The sequence below is a fragment of the Somniosus microcephalus genome, chromosome 16 (genome assembly GCF_052327205.1).
Source record: "Somniosus microcephalus isolate GS21.2 chromosome 16, FLI_Smic_1.0, whole genome shotgun sequence".
In the NCBI taxonomy this organism is placed as follows: domain Eukaryota; kingdom Metazoa; phylum Chordata; class Chondrichthyes; order Squaliformes; family Somniosidae; genus Somniosus; species Somniosus microcephalus.
Genome location: NC_141002.1, coordinates 104,339,626 through 104,360,624, shown reverse-complemented (window position 1 = coordinate 104,360,624; position 20,999 = coordinate 104,339,626). Strand labels below are relative to the sequence as shown.

General features: G+C 49.5%; 1 protein-coding gene across 1 annotated transcript in view; it reads left to right on the top strand.

Moving 5' to 3' along the window:
• The window catches only part of LOC147106459 (EF-hand calcium-binding domain-containing protein 6-like), a 144,463-nt gene that overhangs the window by 81,209 nt on the left and 42,255 nt on the right, over positions 1-20,999 (top strand). The window contains exons 8-10 of the mRNA XM_086009660.1: positions 1,075-1,193; positions 5,846-5,952; positions 20,200-20,265. Of these exons, the coding sequence (XP_085865786.1) occupies positions 1,075-1,193; positions 5,846-5,952; positions 20,200-20,265 (292 nt within the window). The remainder of the gene's footprint in view (positions 1-1,074; positions 1,194-5,845; positions 5,953-20,199; positions 20,266-20,999) is intronic.

Below are 20,999 nucleotides of genomic sequence, written 5' to 3'. Positions count from 1 at the left end.
GCCCTTCGGCCCATCGTGTCCGCGCCGGCCATCAAGCCCTGTCTAATCTAATCCCATATTCCAGCATTTGGTCCGTAGCCTTGTATGCTGTGGCATTTCAAGTGCTCATCCAAATGCTTCTTAAATGTTGTGAGGGTTCCTGCCTCCACAACCCTTTCAGGCAGTGAGTTCCAGACTCCAACCACCCTCTGGGTGAAAAAGTTATTTCTCAAATCCCCTCTAAACCTCCCGCCCTTTACCTTGAATCTATGCCCCCTAGTTATTGACCCCTCTACTAAGAGAAAAAGCTCCTCAGCATCCATCCTATCTATGCCCCTCATAATTTTGTACACCTCAATCATGTCCCCCCTCAGCCTCCTCTGCTCCAAGGAAAACAAACCCAATCTGCCCAGTCTCTCTTCATAGCTGAAGCACTCCAGCCCTGGTAACATCCTGGTGAACCTCCTCTGCACCCTCTCCAACGCGATCACATCCTTCCTGTAGTGTGGCGACCAGAACTGCACACAGTATTCCAGCTGTGGCCTAACCAGTGTTTTATACAGCTCCATCATAACCTCCTTGCTCTTATATTCAATGCCTCGGCTAATGAAGGCAAGTATCCCATATGCCTTTTTTACCACCTTATCCACCTGTTCCGCCGCCTTCAGGGATCTGTGTACTTGCACACCCAGATCCCTCTGACCCTCCGTCTTGCCTAGGGTCTTACCATTCATTGTGTATTCCCTTGCCTTGTTAGTCCCCCCAAAGTGCATCACCTCGCACTTTTCCGGGTTAAATTCCATTTGCCACTGTTCCGCCCATCTGACCAACCCATCTATATCGTCCTGCAGACTGAGGCTACCCTCCTCGCTATTTACCACCCTACCAATTTTTGTATCATCCGCGAACTTACTGATCATACCTTTTACATTCATATCCAAGTCATTAATGTAGACCACAAACAGCAAGGGACCCAGCACCGATCCCTTCAAATGAAAAGATTGTCAAAAACACTTCTACCATCTAACATTATAATATCCAATGTTCCAGACATATTTATTCCTCTTTTTATCTCTGCTGTCCTTTTTTTTGCAGGTTAAGTAAGGAAATAAAACTGGAAATCCCAACTTTGCAGCTTTTAAATGAACTTGGAATGAATTCCCAACAAACTGATCATCGTGGAGCAATGGATCTCGGCACAATCTGTAGAACAGGTAATTAATGGTTTATGTATGTCTGGCCAGCATAACTAGCAGCGATCATCTTAGTGATAGACTGGTAGGAGATTTAAAAATTAATTGTTTTTATGCATAAAAGGAACAGGAGGAGGCCATTCAGCCCCTCAAGGCTTTCAATCAGATCCTGGCTGACTCTGTACCTCAACTCCTTTTACCCTGCTTTGATCCATATCCCTTGTTACCAATTCCCAACAAAAATCTATCAATCCCAGTCTTCAAAATTTCAATTAACCCCCAGAATCCACAGCCTTTTGTGGGGGGTGGGTTCCAGAGTTGTGTTCATTTGGATGCTGGTTCCATTGTCAGATCTTACTGTAGATTTGAATATTGCTTACTTTAGCCAGCTTTGCATATTTGGGGTTTTAGAAAATGTTAACAAGCGTACACACAAGGCACCAGAATGGAAGCAATGCGCTATTTTATTTCCTCTACCAAAATGTTATGGGCAAAGATTCGGAATATATTTCAGAAAATAAGATTGGAGAGAGGTGAGGATAGGGTCAGGGTTAGGGTGTGGTGGGATGGGATGGAATAACTAAGATAATAACATCTTAGGGCTAAATTTTGCCGGTGCTCAGAGTGCGGCTTCGGAGGCGGGTCCGCGGTCAAAACCGCAATGATTGACAGCGGGTTGGGAACCCGCTCCGACCCCACCTCCATGTAAGTATCAGGTCTGCGATTTCAGAACAGACCCGACACCAAGCGGCGGGGGAGGCATTTAAGATAGTTAAATGCTTGTTAACTACTATTTTGCCAGCCTATTTCTATTTTACCACTTTTTTTACGAGGTTCCCTTCACTCGGGGATCACGTCAGATAAGTAGCTCGGGTTCTCTATGTCTCCCCTTTGCTGTGAATAGGTGACAGCTGCAAAAGTGGTATAAAAGCTACCATTTCACAGCTGGTCACTTTCCATTGTCAGAAGCTGGAGCCTACAGGACTTGGAAGACATTTTTGAGCTGTATGCAGTTTGGAAGTGTTTGGAGTAAACTCTCTATCCACTGTCACCTCCTTGGAGCAAGCTCTCTCACCATTGACAGATCGCTTCTGTCATCTCAACTTCAGCTGCCATCTATTCCAGCAACATCGGTGCCCTGTAAGGGGTGGTGTGTGTGTGGTCAGCTTTGCCTCTGACTCCCTGAGCGGTTTGAATCGCTCCCACTCCCTCGGTTCTAGACCTGGACTTATTTGGATATTGTAATGAAATTGCAGCAAACAACTGAATTTGATACAAGAACTTTGGATTTTTATTTGAGACAAGAAAATATACACAACACAATAATCTTATCACTCTAAAAGGGGGGAACACTTTGGTATATACGAGGGAGAATGACAATAGGCAAAATACTTCACCCCTCCCAATCCCACTACACTAACTAGGTTGGATTCCAGAGGACCAAGAAATGCTCACCAAACGCAGGAATAGTTTGTAGAGTGGGAAAAACTTGCAGAGCTTCGGTTTCTTCCGAGTTGGTTTCTTGTTGGTCGCGGTGGCCCAATATTACCTAGTTGTTGGTAATATTGTTGGTTGTTTGTTTCTTGGGGCCCTTGGTTGCCGCGATTCCTTCCGTTCTCCTCCTGTTGTCCTTTCGTCGATTGATTGTCCCGAGGCTGATGTGTTTCGAATGAGCTGTGCCTCTGTCTGTATGAACTGTACCTTCAAGTTCTCACACCGTCCGAATAACCTTCACTGACTGTCCGTATGACTCCCTGACTGAACTGTACTGATCGAACTGATCGAACCCATCGAACTCATCGAACTGGTTTCTTGTGGAGACAGGTCTTTAGTTTATACTAAACGAAGCCTGCTAATCTTGTTAGATTTTGGGCGGGCTCGTTAATTTTGATTGGTCCCATTTATTTAACTGGTTTCAGGATTGCTTCGAAATTGGTTTAAGTGTGTGACGTGGTTTTGGATGTCTCTCTGAGTGGTTAATCTATTGTTCGATTGTCTTCTCCTGCTGGGGCTAGGGTCTCTTTTGTTGATTAGTGGCATGTACTGTATTATTCATGTACTTGATGGCCCTGTAGTTTTTGGCGGGAACTGTCCTTCCTATTGTCTTTATGTGGAATGACTGAGACGGTCCAGAACATTCCCAGACAATCTGGCCTTTGCCAATACTCAAACTGTTTGTATTACAGGGGCCCATCCCACCTCCTTTTGTCGCAGCCTTCCACAGGCCTGGACATGCCTTTTAAAATAGCCAAAAATCCTGGGGTTTTTGATTTTTAAGCCCCTTTTGGTCCAATATTCTTTTAAACAGTCCAAAATCTCTTCTTTTCTTAGTTTGGGGACCCTGTAGAATTTTGCGAGCCTTACAGCCCTTCAAATAATCTCACTTTGGTCCTCTGAATCCCTCTACGATCAGCCCCAGCACCAACATCACCAACAACAATACCAACCTTCTCCGCAATCACCTGATGTTGCACAGGACACAGGGCATCAGTACCCGACCACACTGCTGCCTGGGAGGCCAGCGATGGCCTCACCATGGCCAGAATTACTTCACTTGATGCTGTACACCCTGGCTACCACATGATGCGCCAGGTTAACACCACTCCTCACCAGCACCATAAAGCATCCCTACAATGCCCAAGCCATTCATTTCACACTCATCACCATTGGGTGGGGGTGGGGGGGTTATGTCTCACCATTCACTGGAATTCACTAAGACACATCTAAAGGTGAGCACAGATCTGTCCAATAAGGTAAAGTGTTGAAAATATAGATTTCAATGTTTAACAACACATTAACAGAAACTTCACATGGACATTGGCTAAACCTCTCAAGTGCCGACCTTTGTGTGTTGTTAGTTGGTATGATTGCACTAGGATGAGGGTGAGTGTAAGGGGTGGCTAGTGAGATGGGGAAGTGATAATGTAGATAGAGAGGGATGGTTGGAGGTGCAAGGTAAGTTGGTGTGAGTAAGGATGTGCAGGTGTAGGGTAGGGAAGGCAGAGTGATGGGGATGTGATGAGAGGCACAGGAGGATGGGGTTGAGTATGGCTTGGCAGTAACGCTTCATGATCTGCTCAAATCATTGAAAGGTTTGTGCCATTGCAGCCTGGTCCTCCTGACCACATTCCTGCTTGTGCCCTTCTGTGCAATGTGCAACCAGGCTGCGTTGGTGTCCTGGGGAGGTCTCTTCCGCCCTTGGGAAGGGAAGAGAACCTCCCTGCGTGCTGTGACTCCCTCCATAATCATGCAAGAGCCTGGGTACAGCCGTCCACCTTTTTTTCAGTGCTTGTCAGTGTTTGCAGCACCTCAATGCTGTAGAACACTGACAGCACAACTGTCAAAATGAATGTGGACATGGCCCCTTTAAGGAAACCGGCTGATGACACGTCATCAAATGACGTCATCAGACCCGCTTCCTTTTAATTGGCTGGGAAACGCGCAGGGCAGGTTTAACAAGCCCAATCTATGTAAAATCACTTGGAGAGAGCGGGCTGGAGCCAGGAGCGAGACTGGGACCCGCCACCCACCTCTCCCGCCATGATCCCGCCTCCGCTGGTGAAATCGCGGCCATAGAGTGGGATTGGGATGGGAGGGGGAGGCACAGAGGGATGATGCTGACTTAACAGCCTAATGGAAAAGGCAAAAAGATTGAGTGCAGGATTGGGATGGATGCGGGAGGTAGGACTGTATGTAGCAGGAATGAAAGAACTGGGGGCAGCATGGGAGCAGGACATGGGGTCTGAGGAAGGTAGTTTAGCGTGGGGCTGGGAATTCGTTAGCAAGGGCCACGATGTGGCGGGAGGTTAAGAATGTGAGAGTGGGGTCAGCAGCTGTTCGACAAGACAGTGACGAGGCCGGCGCAGGTCCCTGGGGAAGCTAAAAACGGGAGAGCAGATGTTGGAATGAGGCAAGAAGGGGCCTGGAGCACTGAGCCAATATCGCTTTTTTAATTCATTCTCAGGATGTGGGCGTTGCTGGCAAGGCCAGCATTTATTGCCCATCCCCAATTGCCCTTGAGAAGGTGGTGGTGAGCCGCCTTCTTGAACCGCTGCAATCCGTGTGGTGAAGGTACTCCCACAGTGCTGTTAGTGAGGAAGTTCCAGGATTTTGATCCAGCGACGATGAAGGATCGGCCGATATATTTCCAAGTCAGGATGGTGAGTGACTTGGAGGGGAACTTGGAGGTGGTGGTGTTCCAATACGCCTGCTGCCCTTGTCCTTCTAGGTGGAAGAGGTCGTGGGTTTGGGAGGTGCTGCCGAAGAAGCCTTGGCGAGTTGCTGCAGTGCATCTTGTAGATGGTACACACTGCAGTCACGGTGCGCCGGTGGTGGAGGGAGTGAATGTTTAAGGTTGTGGATGAGGAGCCAATCAAGTGGGCTGCTTTATCCTGAATGGTGTCGAGCTTCTTGAGTGTTGTTGGAGCTGCACTCATCCAGGCAAGTGGAGAGTATTCCATCACACTCCTTACTTGTGCCTTGTAGATGGTGGAAAGGCTTTGGGGAATCAGGAGGTGAGTCACTCGCCGCAGCGGGGTAAAATCTGTCGGGACAAAAATCAGAACTTTTAATCAGGATGCAGAAAACAGAGACTCAAAATTTTGTTTGAATTGTGAACTAACTTGCAATTCCAAGGCACAGGCTCCATCGGGATGATTATAAATCTCTTTCAGATGTAAATGAAGATTCACCAAGGTCACCAACAGCTAAAAATAAACACAACCCATCAAATGGTGCTGCTGATCCCAGTGAGGACGTTATTAAGATATTTAAAGATAAGGTAGGTGATATAGAATGTAGGAAACCAATGTAGAGCCATCATTGACCAATAAGGAAAGGAGACCATTACTGATACTAGCTTTGTATTCCAGATTTATGGTGGGATTGTGAACTCGTGTCCCCGGATCATGAGTCCAGGCCTCTGGATTATTCGTCCAGTAACATAACCATTATGCCACCGTACCCCACATGGTACTGGACTCGCGACCCTGAGATTGTGAGTTCAAAATCCCGCCATGAGTGAAATTGAGTTCAGTAGATCTCGCACCAGAAAAGGAATAACCTGGTCTGGCCTACAAGTGACCCCAGTCCCACACTACATGGTTCAGGCGCAATGCCCTCTAAAGTGGCCTCGCAAACTGTTGCATTGTAAACTAATCTCACCCCCTCCGCCACAACTGGCCCTCTGTTTAACCATCACACTCTTCTCTGGCTCAGTACCCAATTCCTTTCTTACATTTCTGTGAAAGGCCGAGGGATATTTGTTCTACATAAACGGCACTTTCCAGATGTAAACTGCTGTGGTTATTGGGCAGTTCCGATTTAACAAAATCCAACGGGGCTACTGGAAAGAATTAAACTTTCCTGCTTATTTGCAATTTTTCAGTAGCAGATACTGAATAATAATTCATAAGAACATCAGAGCATAAAAATTAGGAGCAGGAGTCGGCCATTCGGTCCCTCGAGCCTGCTCCGCCACACGGCCCCTTGAGCCTGCTCCACCACACGGCCCCTTGAGCCTGCTCCGCCACACGGCCCCTCGAGCCTGCTCCGCCACACGGCCCCTCGAGCCTGCTCCGCCACACGGCCCCTCGTGCCTGCCCCGCCACATGGCCTCTCGAGCCTGCTCCGCCACACGGCCTCTCGAGCCTGCTCCGCCACACGGCCTCTCGAGCCTGCTCCACCACACAGCCCCTCGAGCCTGCTCCGCCACACGGCCCCTCGAGCCTGCTCCGCCACACGGCCCCTCGAGCCTGCTCCGCCACATGGCCCCTCGTGCCTGCTCCGCCACACGGCCTCTCGAGCCTGCTCCGCCACACGGCCTCTCGAGCCTGCTCTGCCATTCAATAAGATCATGGCTGATCATCGACCTCAACTCCACTTTCCCACCCGATCCCCATATCCCTCGATTCCCCTAGAGTCCAAACATCTATCGATCTCAGCCTTGAACATACTCAATGACTGAGCCTCCACAGCCCTCTGGGGCAGAGAATTCCAAAGATTCACCACCCTCTGAGTGAAGAAATTCCTCCTCATCTCAGTCTTAAATGGCCGACCCCTTATTCTGAGACTGTGACCCCTGGTTCTAGACTCTCCACCTACCCTGTCAACCCCCCTCAGAATCTTATATGTTTCAATGAGATCACCTCTCATTCTTCTAAACAGCTTCCAGAACCCTGATAAAGCAGTTAACCTGTTAGAAACTGAGTCTATGATTAATTAATGAACCAAACCTTCTGTTTCGTACCATCTTCAGCCTCCCTCCCCTCCCCTTCCCTCCCTGCTCTTTATATGGCATTCTTTACATTACATAGTTTCGGCCCAAGTTTCCCACCAAGTCACACAGCATCCCGACTTGGAAATATATCGGCCGATCCTTCATCGTCGCTGGGTCAAAATCCTGGAACTCCCTCCCTAACAGCACTGTGGCAGCACCTTCACCACACGGACTGCAGCGGTTCAAGAAGGCGGCTCACCACCACCTTCTCAAGGGGCAACTAGGGATGGGCAATAAATGCTGGCCTTGCCAGCAACGCCCACATCCCGAGAATGAATATAAAACGATGGACCTTCGGAGAAAGACAAACACACCCTTCAACTTCTCCTGCTCCTAACTGACGAGTTTATCAGAATTTTGAAGCTTATTCAGGTGGAGAGAATTGCCGACCAACCCTGTGTGGATCTGTCTTACTGAATTTATTTTACGAATGTGGCATTTTTCTAAATTTTGATATTTTTTGCCAATTATATCCACTTGGAAGCTCTGACTGCTGCACTGTAACAAGATGTCAGTTTGTAGATGAATTGCACCCGAGCCGTTCACTTAAAGTCTCACTGTTTTCACCAGGAACGTAATTATTTGCAGCTGCGAGGCTGATATATTCTCCGCTCAGAATGTGACGCGAGACCTTTGTTTGAAAAAAGTTTTACGTTTTGTGGCTGTTTGCGGTTTTGTTCAAGGTTAGTTAATTCAGCGCAACTGAGCTCCAGGGATTGGATGCTATTGTTGGCAAAGATATAAGACTGGGGGGGGTGAGGGACTGTGAAATTGGTCTCAGGTAGGTTAGTGCAAAATGGGCAATAGTAAATCGGCCGCACGATTCAGGTTTCACCTTCCCCCAAAATATGGCAGCAAATTTGCACACAGCAAGCTCCCACAAACAGCAATATGATAATATGTTTTTTAGTGATGTTGACTGAGGGGTCAATATTAGCCAGGACACCGGGGAGAACTCACCACCTCTTCTTCAAAATAGTGCCATGGGACCTTTTACATCCACCTGAGCGAGCAGAGGGGCCTCGGGTAACGTCTCAGACGAAAGACGGCACCTCTGACAGTGCAGCGCTCCCTCAGTACTGCCCCTCCGACACTCCCTCAGTACTGCCCCTCCGACAGTGAGGCGCTCCCTCAGTACTGCCCCTCCGACAGTGCGGCGCTCCCTCAGTACTGCCCCTCCCACAGTGCAGCACTGCCTCAGTACTGCCCCTCCGACAGTGCGGCGCTCCCTCAGTACTGCCCCTCCGACAGTGCGGCACTCCCTCAGTACTGCCCCTCCGACAGTGCGGCACTCCCTCAGTACTGCCCCTCCGACAGTGCGGTGCTCCCTCAGCACTGCCCCTCCGACAGTGTGGCGCTCCCTCAGTACAGCCCCTCTGACAGTGCGGCGCTCCCTCAGTACTGCCCCTCCGTCAGTGCGGCGCTCCCTCAGTACTGCCCTTCCTACAGTGCGGCGCTCCCTCAGTACTACCCCTCCAACAGTGCAGCACTCCCTCAGTACAGCCCTGCGTCTCCGACAGTGTAGCACTGCCTCAGTACTGCCCCTCCGACAGTGCAGCGCTCTTTCAGTACTGCCCCTCCTACAATGCAGCACTACCTCAGTACTGCCCCTCCGACAGTGCGGCGCTCCCTCAGTACTGCCCCTCCGACAGTGCGGCTCTCACTCAGTACTGCCCCCCCGACAGTGCGGCACTCCCTCAGTACTGCCCCTCCGACAGTGCAGCACTCCCTCAGTACTGCCCCTCCGGCAGTGCGGCGCTCTCTCAGTATTGCCCCTCCGACAGTGCAACGCTCCCTCAGTACTGCCCCTCCGACAGTGCAGCGCTCCCTCAGTACTGCCCCTCCGACAGTGCAGCGCTCTTTCAGTACTGCCCCTCCTGCAGTGCAGCACTCCCTCAGTACTGCCCCTCCGACAGTCCGGCGCTCCCTCAGTAACGCCCCTCCGACAGTGCAGCACTCCCTCAGTACTACACTGGAGTGTTGGCCTAGATTAGGTACTCGAATCTCTAGAGTGGGACTTCCAGAGGCGAGCGTGCTGCCCACTGAGCCATGGCTGACACTGCGTGAAAACATGAAGGAATGCAAACATGAAAGAGAGGGAGTAAACGTAGGCTGGGAGAATGAGACTGAGAGCCACAGCTGACACTTTTTCACGACATCTGTAGCTCATCTTTGCACCGATGCTGAGAGGTGGAGCCTGCGGTGAGTTTCTCCTTCAGGCAGTTTCAAGCCCCTTCACTCCAGAGTCCAGTTGTGTCCTTGGCTGAGGATTTGCAATACAGGCAGATTTTGCTAATGTGCACTCGCTCATCGAGAATGCCTGTCGGGAATTCAAAGGCAGAAGGCAAAATCATAAAATCTAACCTGGCAACATTAGCATAGTCACATAACATGTCCAGATATAAAAAAACGCTGGTCTAAACATCCCGTGGCCTGTGTTTGACCCTTGCTCCATATATTGGTCGACTGGCCAGTGCCTCTTAACAACATAAGAAATAGGAGCAGGAGTAGGCCAATCGGCCCCTCGAGCCCGCTCCACCATTCAATAAGATCATGACTGATCTGATCCTAACCTCAAATCTACTATCACTCTACATCCCTCCCGAACCCATGTGATCTCCTGGGAGAGGCGAAAAACCAGATAAAAAACCCAATGGCCAATTTGGGAGAAAAAAATCTGGGAAATTCCTCTCCGACCCATCTAGGCAATCGAAACTCGTCCAGGAGATCACTGTCCCTATATTTTCTACAGTACTTACCTTCTGTAAAAGGTGATCTCCACCCAGCCAGGAACAGGAATAGAACCATCTCCTGAAATCTAACACAGAATTAGAACACAAGAAGTAGGAGCAGAACCAGGCTACACGGCCCCTGGGCCCGCTCCACTACCCACAGGGCCATGACCGCTCCGAACATAGACTCATGTCCAATTTCCTGCCCATTCCCCGTAACCCCTAATTCCCTTTACTTCTAGGAAACTATCTATTTCTGTTTTAAATTTATTTAATGATGTAGCTTCCACAGCTTTCTGGGGCAGCAAATTCCACAGACCTACTACCCTCTGAATGAAGAAGTTTCTCCTCATCTCAGCTTTGAAAGAGCAGCCCCTTATTCTAAGATTATGCCCCCTAGTTCTAGTTTCACTCATCATTGGGAACATCCTCACCACATCCACCCGATCAAGCCTCTTCACAATCTTATATGTTTCAATAAGATCGCCTCTCATTCTTCTGAACTCCAATGAGTAGAGTCCCAATCTACTCAACCTCTCCTCATATGTCCATCCCCTCATCCCCGGGATTAAGCCGAGTGAACCTTCTTTGTACTGACTCGAGAGCAAGTATGTCTTTTCTTAAGTATGGACACCAAAACTATATGCAGTATTCCAGGTGCGGTCTCACCAATACCTTGTACAACTGCAACAATACCTCCCTGTTTTTATATTCTATCCCCCTAGCAATAAAAGCCAACATTCCATTGGCCTTCTTGGTCACTTGCTGCACCTGCATACTAACTTTTTGAGTTTCGTGCACCTGGACCCCCAGATCCCTTTGTACTATAGTACTTTCCAGTTTCTTGCCATTAAGATAATAACTTGCTCTATGATTTTTCACGCCAAAGTGCATAACCTCACACTTTCCAGTATTGTATTCCATCTGCCAAATCTCTGCCCACTGAGCCTGTCTATGTCCCCTTGCAGGTTTTTTATGTCCTCCTCGCTCACTACTTTCCTTCTCATCTTTGTATCATCTGCAAACTTTGATATGTTACACTCGGTCCCCTCCTCCAAATCATTAATATAGATTGTAAAGAGTTGGGGACCCAGCACTGACCCCTGCGGAACACCACTAGTTACTGATTGCCAGTCTGAGAATGAACCATTTATCCCAACTCTCTGCTTTCTGTTAGATAGCCAATCCTCCACCCATGCCAGAATATTACCCCCAATCCCATGATTTTTTATCTTGAACAATAATCTTTTGTGTGGCACCTTGTCAAATGCCTTTTGGAAGTCTAAATACACTACGTCCACTGGTTCCCCTTTATCCACCCTGTATGTTACTTCCTCAAAGAATTCAAGCAAATTTGTCAAACATGACTTCCCCTTCATAAAACCATGCTGACTTTGTCCTATTAAATTATGTTTATCCAAATGTCCCGTTACTGTCTCCTTAATAATGGACTCTAAAATTTTACCAACCACAGATGTTAGGCTAACAGGTCTATAGTTTCCAGCCTTCTGCCTACTACCCTTTTTAAATAAGGGTGTTACATTAGCAGTTTTCCAATTTGCCGGGACCTTTGCTGAGTCCAGGGAGTTTTGGAAAATTATTACCAATGCATCCACAATCCCTACCGCCACTTCCCTCAAGACCCTAGGATGTAAGCCATCAGGTCCAGGGGATTTATCCGCCTTGAGTCCCATTATTTTACCAAGTACCACTTCCTTGGTGATTTTAATCGTATTTAGCTCCTCCCCCCCTAGAGCCCCCTGTTTGTCCAGTGTTGGGATATTCTTAGTGTCCTCTACCATAAAGACTGATACAAAATAATTGTTCAGCGTTTTTGCCATCTCCATGTTTCCCACCATTAATTTCCCGGTCTCATCCTCTAAGGGACCAACATTTACTTTAGCCACCCTTTTTCTTTTTATATAACTATAGAAACTTTTGCTATCTGTTATATTTTTTGCTAATTTACTTTCATAATCTATCTTCCCTTTCTTAATCAATCTTTTAGTTATTTTTTGCTGTCTTTTAAAGACTTCCCAATCTTCTATCCTCGCACTAGATTTGGCTACCTTATATGCCCTTGTTTTTAGTCGGATACTATCCTTAATTACTTTACTTAGCCACGGATGGCTATCTTTTCTTTTACACCCTTTTTTCCTCAGTGGAATATATTTTTTTTTGCAAGTTGTAAAATAACTCCTTAAATGTACACCACTGATCATGTACTGTCTTACCCTTTAATCTATTTTCCCAGTCCACTTTAATCAATTCCGTTCTCATACCTTCATAGTCTCCTTTATTCAAGCTCAGCATGTTTGTTTGAGATCCAACCTTCTCACCCTCTAATTGAATATGGAATTCAACCATGTTATGGTCACTCATTCCAAGGGGATCCTTTACTAGGACATTTTTAATTAATCCTGTCTCATTACACAGGACCAAATCTAAGGTTGCTTGCCCCCTGGTCGGTTCAGTTACATACTGCTCAAGATACCCATCCCTAATACACTCAATGAACTCATCCTCAAGGCTGCCCTGCCCAATTTGATTTGTCCAGTTAATATGATAGTTAAAATCCCGCATAATTATAGCTGTTCCCTTATTACAAGCCTCAACGATTTCCTGATTAATACTCCATCCAACAGATTTGCAACTGTTCGGAGGCCTATAGACTATGCCCACTAGTGTTTTTTTCCCCTTACTATTCCGTATCTCCACCCAAACTGTTTCACTATCCTGATCCTTTGACCCAATATCATTTCTCTGTATTACAGTGATTCCTTCCTTTATTAACATAGCCACCCCACCTCCCCTTCCTTCCTGCCTGTCCTTCCTGATTGTTAAATAACCTGGTATATTTAATTCCCAGTCATGGTCACCCTGCAGCCATGTTTCTGTAATGGCCGCAATGGCAACACGGTGGCATAGTGGTTAGCACTATTGCCTCACAGCGCCAGGGACCCAGGTTCGAATCCGGCCTCGGGCGACTGTCTGTGTGGAGTTTGCACATTCTCCCCGTGTTTGCGTGGGTTTCCTCCGGGTGCTCCGGTTTCCTCCCACAGTCCAAAGATGTGCGAGTTAGGTTGATTGGCTATGATAAATTGACCCTTAGTGTTAGGGGGATTAAATACGTGGGGTTACGGGGATAGGGTGGGATATGTGTTGGTGTAGGGGTTACGGGGATCGGGTGGGATATGTGTCGCTGCAGGCTCGATGGGCCGAAATGGCCTCTATCTGCACTGTGGGGTTTCTGTGATTCTGTGATCATACCCATATGTAGTTATTTGTGCCGTTAACTCGTCCATTTTGTTACGAATGCTACGTGCATTCAGATAAAGAATTTTCAAATATGTTTTGTGACACTTAGTTCCTGCTTTTTCCCCTTTTACTACTTTACCTTTTACTCCATACCTTCTGTCCCTTCCTGACATGCTCTGTTTTTTAATTCCCCCACTGCTACCTAAGTCTATGAACTTCTCCGTAGTCATTTTTATTATTTGCTCTCTAGAAACCCCCCCCCCACTAATTAGTTTAAAGCCCTCTCTACAGCCCTAGTTATATGATTCACCAGGATTCTAGTCCCAGCACTGGCCAGCTGAAGTCCGTCCCAACGGAACAGCTCCCTCTTGTCCCAGTACTGGTGCCAGTGTCCCAAGAAGCAAAACCCATTTTTCCCACACCAGTCTTGGAGTCACGCATTTAACTCTCTAATTTTATTTATCCTAGCCAAATTCGCTCGTGGCTCAGGTAATAATCCAGAGATTATTACCCTTGAGGTTCTGTTTTTTAATTTGACCCCTAGCTGTTCATACTCCTTTAACAGAACCTTCTTCCTTGTCCTATCTACGTCGTTTGTACCAACATGGACCACGACAACTGGATCCTCCCCCTCCCACTCCAAGTTTCTTTCCAGCCCAGAAGAGATGTCCTTAACCCTGGCACCGGGCAGACAACACAGCCTTCGGGACTCCTGCTCTCGACTGCAGAGAACCCTATCTATCCCCCTAATGATACTATCCCCTACCACTACAACATTTCTTTTTACTCCCCCCACTTGAATGGCCCCCTGTTCCACGGTGATGTGGCCAGGTTGCTCATCTTCCCTGCAGTCCCCGCTCCCGCCCTCACAGGGAGAAAGAATCTCGAAACTGTTTGACAAGAGCAAGGGCTGCGGCTCCTTCAACACTACCTCCTGGATCCCTGTACCTGCCTCACTCATAGTCACACCGTCCTGTCCCTGACCACGGACTACATCTGAATTAATTAATTTCATAGGTGTGACTACCTCCTGAAACATAGAGTCCAGGAACTTCTCCCCCTCCCTGATGTGTCGCAGTGTCTGAAGCTCGGTCTCAAGCACCTCAATACGGAGCCGGAGTTCCTCTAGCAGCAAACACTTGTTGCAGATGTAATCACCGTGAGCCTCAATGGGGTCCACCGGCTCCCACATCTCGCAACAGTAACACATCACCTGCTCCATTCTATATAATTAATTAAATTTCTTATTATTAGTTATGAAGACCCTGCCCGGATATAGATGATAATATCACACCACTATTCAATAGGACTTACCAACTTTAAAGGTATAAAAGAGAAGGAAGAGAACCTACCAACCAGCTGATCACCAACCTCCTCCTTGAATACTGTCTGTGGGGCCTGCTTGGTTGGCTCGTCTCGCTGCTCTGCTTCCACAGTGCTGTCTAAGCCTGGGAGTAGGGAACAAAACAGAGCAAAAACACCCCCTCACCTCCCACTTGCCCGAACGCAGCCGCACTAGCCCCGCCCCTTTTATACCCGGATTCTACTTCCGGTTTAAACTCCCCAACAGTTTAATTTACACTTAAAAAATTAAACTCACTTCAAATAATTAACTTTTTAACACACTAAAATTCACAAAATACACTTAAATGACTTTTTCTCCCACTTACCACACTCTCTCTCAACTCAAATGCCACACTTCCAACTACCACACTGATGCGCTATCAATAACTCAAAAGACTGAGATTAAGCGAGTAATTAACAGGCTTTTATTAACAAGAGAATGAAGGTGTGCCTCGAGTGGTCGACTGGTCCAGAATACAAAGGGGCTGTGGAGCAGTCACCTTTATACCTGGATTCGTGGGAGGAGTCAGCCGAGGCATGTACAGGCATGTACACAGTGGAATACAAACAGTGGTTTACCAAATTCACCCCTTGTTTAAAATTGAGTCCGGCGGGGTGAAGTGTATTAAAAGTTAGTGTATTGGAGTCTCTCCGGAGGTCTTGTCTGCCGCTGTGATCGACGTGGTGACGGCAGGGGTAGTGAAGCTTCCGGCGTCGAGTCCCGCGTAGGCTGGGGCACTGGTGTGTAGTCCTCGTAGATGTCGAGCGGGTCGCGGGGCCCAGGCCTGCCGTCTGCTGGGGCTGGATATCGGATCATGGGGGGGGGGTGGTAGTGGGTAGTGGGTTACTGCGGCCCCCGAGGGTGCGAGGTCTCTTATGGAGACTGTGTCCTCCCGCCCGTCCGGGTACGCAATGTAAGCATACTGGGGGTTGGCATGGAGGAGGTCGACCCTCTCGACCAGGGGGTCCGTTTTATGGGTCCTCACGTGTCTTCTCAGTAGGACCGGCCCTGGGGACGTCAGCCATGGCGGTAGCAATGTCCCCGATGTGGACTTCCTTGGGAAGACAAACATTTTCTCATGAGGGGTGGCGTTAGTGGCAGTGCAGAGCAGTGACCAAATAGAGTGGAGCGCATCGGGGAGCACATCCTGCCAGCGGGAGGTCGGAAGGCCCCTAGACTTTAAGGCTAGCAGGGCGGCCTTCCAAACTGTCGCATTCTCTCTTTCCACCTGTCCGTTCCCCCGGGGTTTGTAACTGGTGGTCCTGCTTGTGGCAATACCCCTAGCTAGCAGGTACTGACGGAGTTCGTCACTCATAAACGATGAGCCCCGGTCGCTATGGATATAGCTGGGGAAACTGAACAGGGTGAAGAGGTCGTTCAGACATTTAATGACCGTGGCACTGGTCATGTCCAGGCAGGGGATGGCGAACGGGAAACGGGAGTACTCATCAATAATATTGAGGAAGTACACATTGCAGTCGGAGGAGGGGAGAGGCCCTTTAAAATCAACGCTCAGGCGCTCGAAGGGGCGAGTGGCTTTTATCAGGTGAGCCCTGTCTGGTCTATAAAAGTGCAGTTTGCACTCAGCGCAGACTTGGCAGTTCCTGGTCATGGTCCTGACCTCCTCAATGGAGTAAGGCAGGTTGCGGGCCTTGATGAAGTGGAAGAACCTGGTGACCCCCGGGTGGCAGAGGTCATTGTGGAGGGCCTGCAGTCTATCGATCTGCGCGCTGGCGCAGGTGCTACGCGATAGAGCATCCGGGGGTTCATTGAGCTTCCCGGGCCGGTACAAGATCTCGTAATTGTAGGTGGAAAGTTCGATTCTCCACCTCAAGATCTTGTCGTTTTTGATTTTGCCCCTCTGCTTGTTGTTAAACATGAAAGCAACTGAACGCTGGTCAGTGAGCAGGGTAAATCGTTTTCCGGCCAGGTAGTGCCTCCAATGACGCACAGCCTCCACAATAGCCTGGGCCTCCTTCTCAACAGCGGAGTGTCTGGTCTCTGGGCCCTGGAGGGTTCGTGAAAAGAAGGCCACGGGTCTCCCCGCCTGATTGAGGGTAGCGGCCAGGGCAAAGTCGGACGCGCCGCTTTCCACCTGGAAGGGGATGGATTCATCCACTGCGTGCATGGTGGCTTTGGCAATGTCTTCCTTGATACGGTGGAAGGCTAAGCGGGCCTCTGCCGTCACGGGAAAAGAGGTGGACTTGATCAGCGGACGGGCCTTGTCCGCATAGTAGGGGACCCACTGGGCGTAATAAGAGAAAAACCCTAGGCACCTCTTCAGGGCCTTGAGGCAGTGGGGCAGTGGGAGTTCCATAAGGGGACGCATCCGGTCGGGGTCGGGGCCGATGACTCCGTGTTCCACAACACAGCCAAGGATGGCGAGGCGGGTTGTGCGGAATATGCACTTCTCGTTATACGTCAGGTTGAGGAGTTTGGCGGTGCAGAGGAATTTTTCGAGGTTTGCGTCATGGTCCTGCAAGTCATGGCCGCAGATGGTCACATTGTCCAGATATGGGAAAGTGGCCTGCAACGCATTTTGATCGACCATCCGGTCCATCTCCCTTTGGAAGACGGAGACCCCGTTGGTGACGCCAAAGGGAACCCTAAGGAAGTGATAGAGGCGGCCGTTTGCCTCAAAGGCAGTATACTGGCGGTCCTCAGGGCGGATAGGGAGCTGGTGGTACGCTGATTTCAGGTCAATGGTCGAGAAGACGCGGTACTGCGCGATCTGGTTGACCATATCAGCTATGCGGGGGAGTGGGTAAGCGTCCAGCAGGGTGTAGCGATTTATTGTCTGGCTGTAGTCGATGACCAGGCGCTGCTTCTCGCTGGTCTTAACGACCACAACCTGGGCTCGCCAGGGGCTGATGCTGCCCTCAATAATCCCTTCCTTCAGGAGCCGCTCCACTTCGGTTTTAATGAAAACCCTGTCCCCGGCACTGTATCGCCTGCTCTTTGTGGCGATGGGCTTACAGTCGGGGGTGAGGTTAGCAAACAGTGGGGGGGGGGGGGTGACTCTGAGTGTGGAGAGGTTGCACCTGGTGCGCGGCGGGCAATTTGGAAGCTGCTGGCTGCGGACTGTGAGTGGGGGGAGGGGTCCACCGTACGCCATCGTAACACTTTTAAGGTGGCACTGAAAATCTAACCCCAGTAGAACGGCAGCACAGAGGTTGGGCAGGACCAGAAGTTTAAAATTATCGTACACAGTCCCGTCTACTACGAGTGTCACCACGCAGTAGCCGCCAATGTCCGCCGACTGGGACTCGGAGGCCATAGAAATCCGCTGGTGCGCAGGCAGGACTGGGAGAGAGCAACGCCGCACCGTGTCGGGGTGGATGAAGCTCTCCGTGCTCCCAGAGTCAAAAAGGCAGATTGTTTCGTGACCATTTACCTTAATGTCCATTGTGGAACTGGCCAGCTGGTGCGGTCTCGCTTGGTCCAGTGTAACGGAGGCCAGCGTAGGGGTCGGTGTGTCGCTGCGGGTATCAGATGAGGCGGTGTTGGGGGCCTGCTGCGTCCCGGCTGTCGTCCAAGATGGCGGCGTCCATGATCCCCATGTGGCTGGAGGCGTCCAAAATGGCTGCTGTTCCGGTGGTTCGCACATGGCTGGGGAGGCCCAAGATGGCGGCCCGCACGGCCCACACGCGGCGCTGCTGGGGTTCGGGGTGGCTTTGGCCCTGCAGACGCTGGCGTAGTGTCCCTTCTTCCCGCAGCCCGAGCAGATCGCATTTTTCGCCGGGCAGCGCGCTCTGGGGTGTTTGGCCTGGCCACAGAAGTAGCATTTCTGGCCTTGGGGCACTGCTGTCTGGCCTTGGGACACTGCTGCGGTAGTTGGGCCGTTGCTGGGATGTGGCTGGGGTGGCACGGCGCTATGAGACGGTCCTACCGTGTCCCAGGCTGTCGTTCCCCGCGGCGTCCACGGTGCAGAGGAGTAGGCATCCATGCCCCGGTAGGCTGCGTCCAATGATAGTGCGAGTTCAGAGGCCTTGTTGAGGTCGAGGTCACTCTGCTCCAACAGTCGCTGTCGGGTGTAATTGGACCTGTGGCCCGCTACAAAAGCGTCCCGGATAAGTTCCTCTGTGTACACGGCGGCCTTTACATCCTTACAACCACAGGCCCGGCCAAGCACAGACAGTGCCTGAAGGTATTCCTCGGTCGATTCCCCAGGTTGTTGTTTACGACTCCCCAGAAGGTGCCTGGCGTACACTTCGTTCACTGGGCGCGTGTACTCGTCCTTGAGGAGCTTGATAGCATCCGCGTATGAGGTCGCGTCTTGGATGACCGAGTACACTCGGTGGTTCACTTTGGAGGTCAGGACATCCAGTTTGTCCTCGTCCGATTTGACCGTTTCAGCGGAGGCGATCAGGAATTTTTCAAAGCACCTCAGCCAGTGAGTAAACTTGGTGGATGCGTCCGCCTCCCGATGGTCTAAATCTAGGCATGCTGGTGTGAGGATCTTCTCCATTATAAAATCTTGTTAATAAAATTGATGCGCTATCAATAACTCAAAAGACTGAGATTAAGCGAGTAATTAACAGGCTTTTATTAACAAGAGAATGAAGGTGTGCCTCGAGTGGTCGACCGGTCCAGAATACAAAGGGGCTGTGGAGCAGTCACCTTTATACCTGGATTTGTGGGAGTAGTCAGCCGAGGCATGTACAGGCATGTACACAGTGGAATACAAACAGTGGTTTACCACACACACTTCAGCCATTAGACAGTAATCAATGTGTCAGTTCTTGTTTGCCACAATGTGCTTGTTCAAAGACGACTACTTGTATTTATACAGCGCTTTTAACTTAGCAAAACATCACAAAGCACTTCACAGGAACGATTAACAAACGTAATTTGACACCGAGCCAAAGAAGGTGATATTAGGACAGGTCAAAGAGGTGGGTTTTAAAGAGCGTCTTAAAGGAGGAGAGAGAGGTGGAGAGGTTTAGGGAGGGAATTCCAGAGCTTAGGGCCCAGGCAGCTGAAGGCACGGCCGCCAATGGTGGATCGATTAAAATCGGGGGATGCACAAGTGGCCAGAATTGGAGGAACACAGAGATCTCGGAGGGTTGTAGGGCTGGAGGAGGTTACAGAGATAGGGAAGGGCGAGGCCATGGAGGGATTTGAAAACAAGGATGAGAATTTTAAAATCGAGGCGTGGCCGTACTGGGAGTCAATGTAGCTCAGCGAGCCCAGGGGTGATGGGTGAACGGGACTTGGTGAGAGTTAGGACACGGGCAGCCGAGTTTTGGATGAGCTGAAGTTTACGGAGGGTAGAATGTGGGAGGCTGGCCCGGAGTGCGTTGGAATAGTCGAGTCTGGAGATAACAAAGGTATGGAGGAGGGTTTAAGCCGTGGATGGGCTGAGGCAGGGATGGACTACAAAGTTTACCTAAGATTGTTTTCTGTTTGTACCAGCTGGACGAGGCCTGCGTGTTCATCCTCCATGAGTTTGCCAAGTATGACAAAGAGGCCAGTGGTTTGGTAAGTAGCTGATTAATTAAAGGGGGTGATCTGGAACGCGCTGCCTGAAAGGGCGGTGGAAGCAGATTCAGCAGTAACTTTCAAAAGAGAATTGGATAAATACTTGAAAAGGAAAAATTTGCAGGGCTACAGGGAAAGAGCAGGAAAGTGGGATTAGTTTGATAATTGTTTCAAAGAGCCAGTACAGGCATGATGGGCCGAATGGCCTCCTTCTGTGCTGTATGATTCTACGATTCTATGAAATTAGTACGTGTTTCTGTGATAGAAACTTTGCACTTATTACTGAAAATGAGGTAATTACTCAAAGAATATTAAATTCAAAGAAAATGGCTGATGTTTACTTTATCAAACGAATCCCACTGCCCCGCTCTCTCCCCATAGCCCTGTATCAATCCCAATCTAATCACACTGCCCCACTCTCTCCCCATAGCCCTGTATCAATCCCAATCTAACCCCACTGCCCCGCTCTCTCCCCATAGCCCTGTATCAATCCCAAACTAATCCCACTGCCCTGCTCTCTCCCCAAAGCCCTGTATCAATCCCAAACTAATCCCACTGCCCCACTCCCTCCCCATAGCCCTGTATCAATCCCAATCTAACCCCACTGCCCCGCTCTCTCCCCATAGCACTGTATCAATCCCAATCTAACCCCACTGCCCCGCTCTCTCCCCATAGCCCTGTATCAATCCCAAACTAATCACACTGCCCCACTCTCTCCCCATAGCCCTGTATCA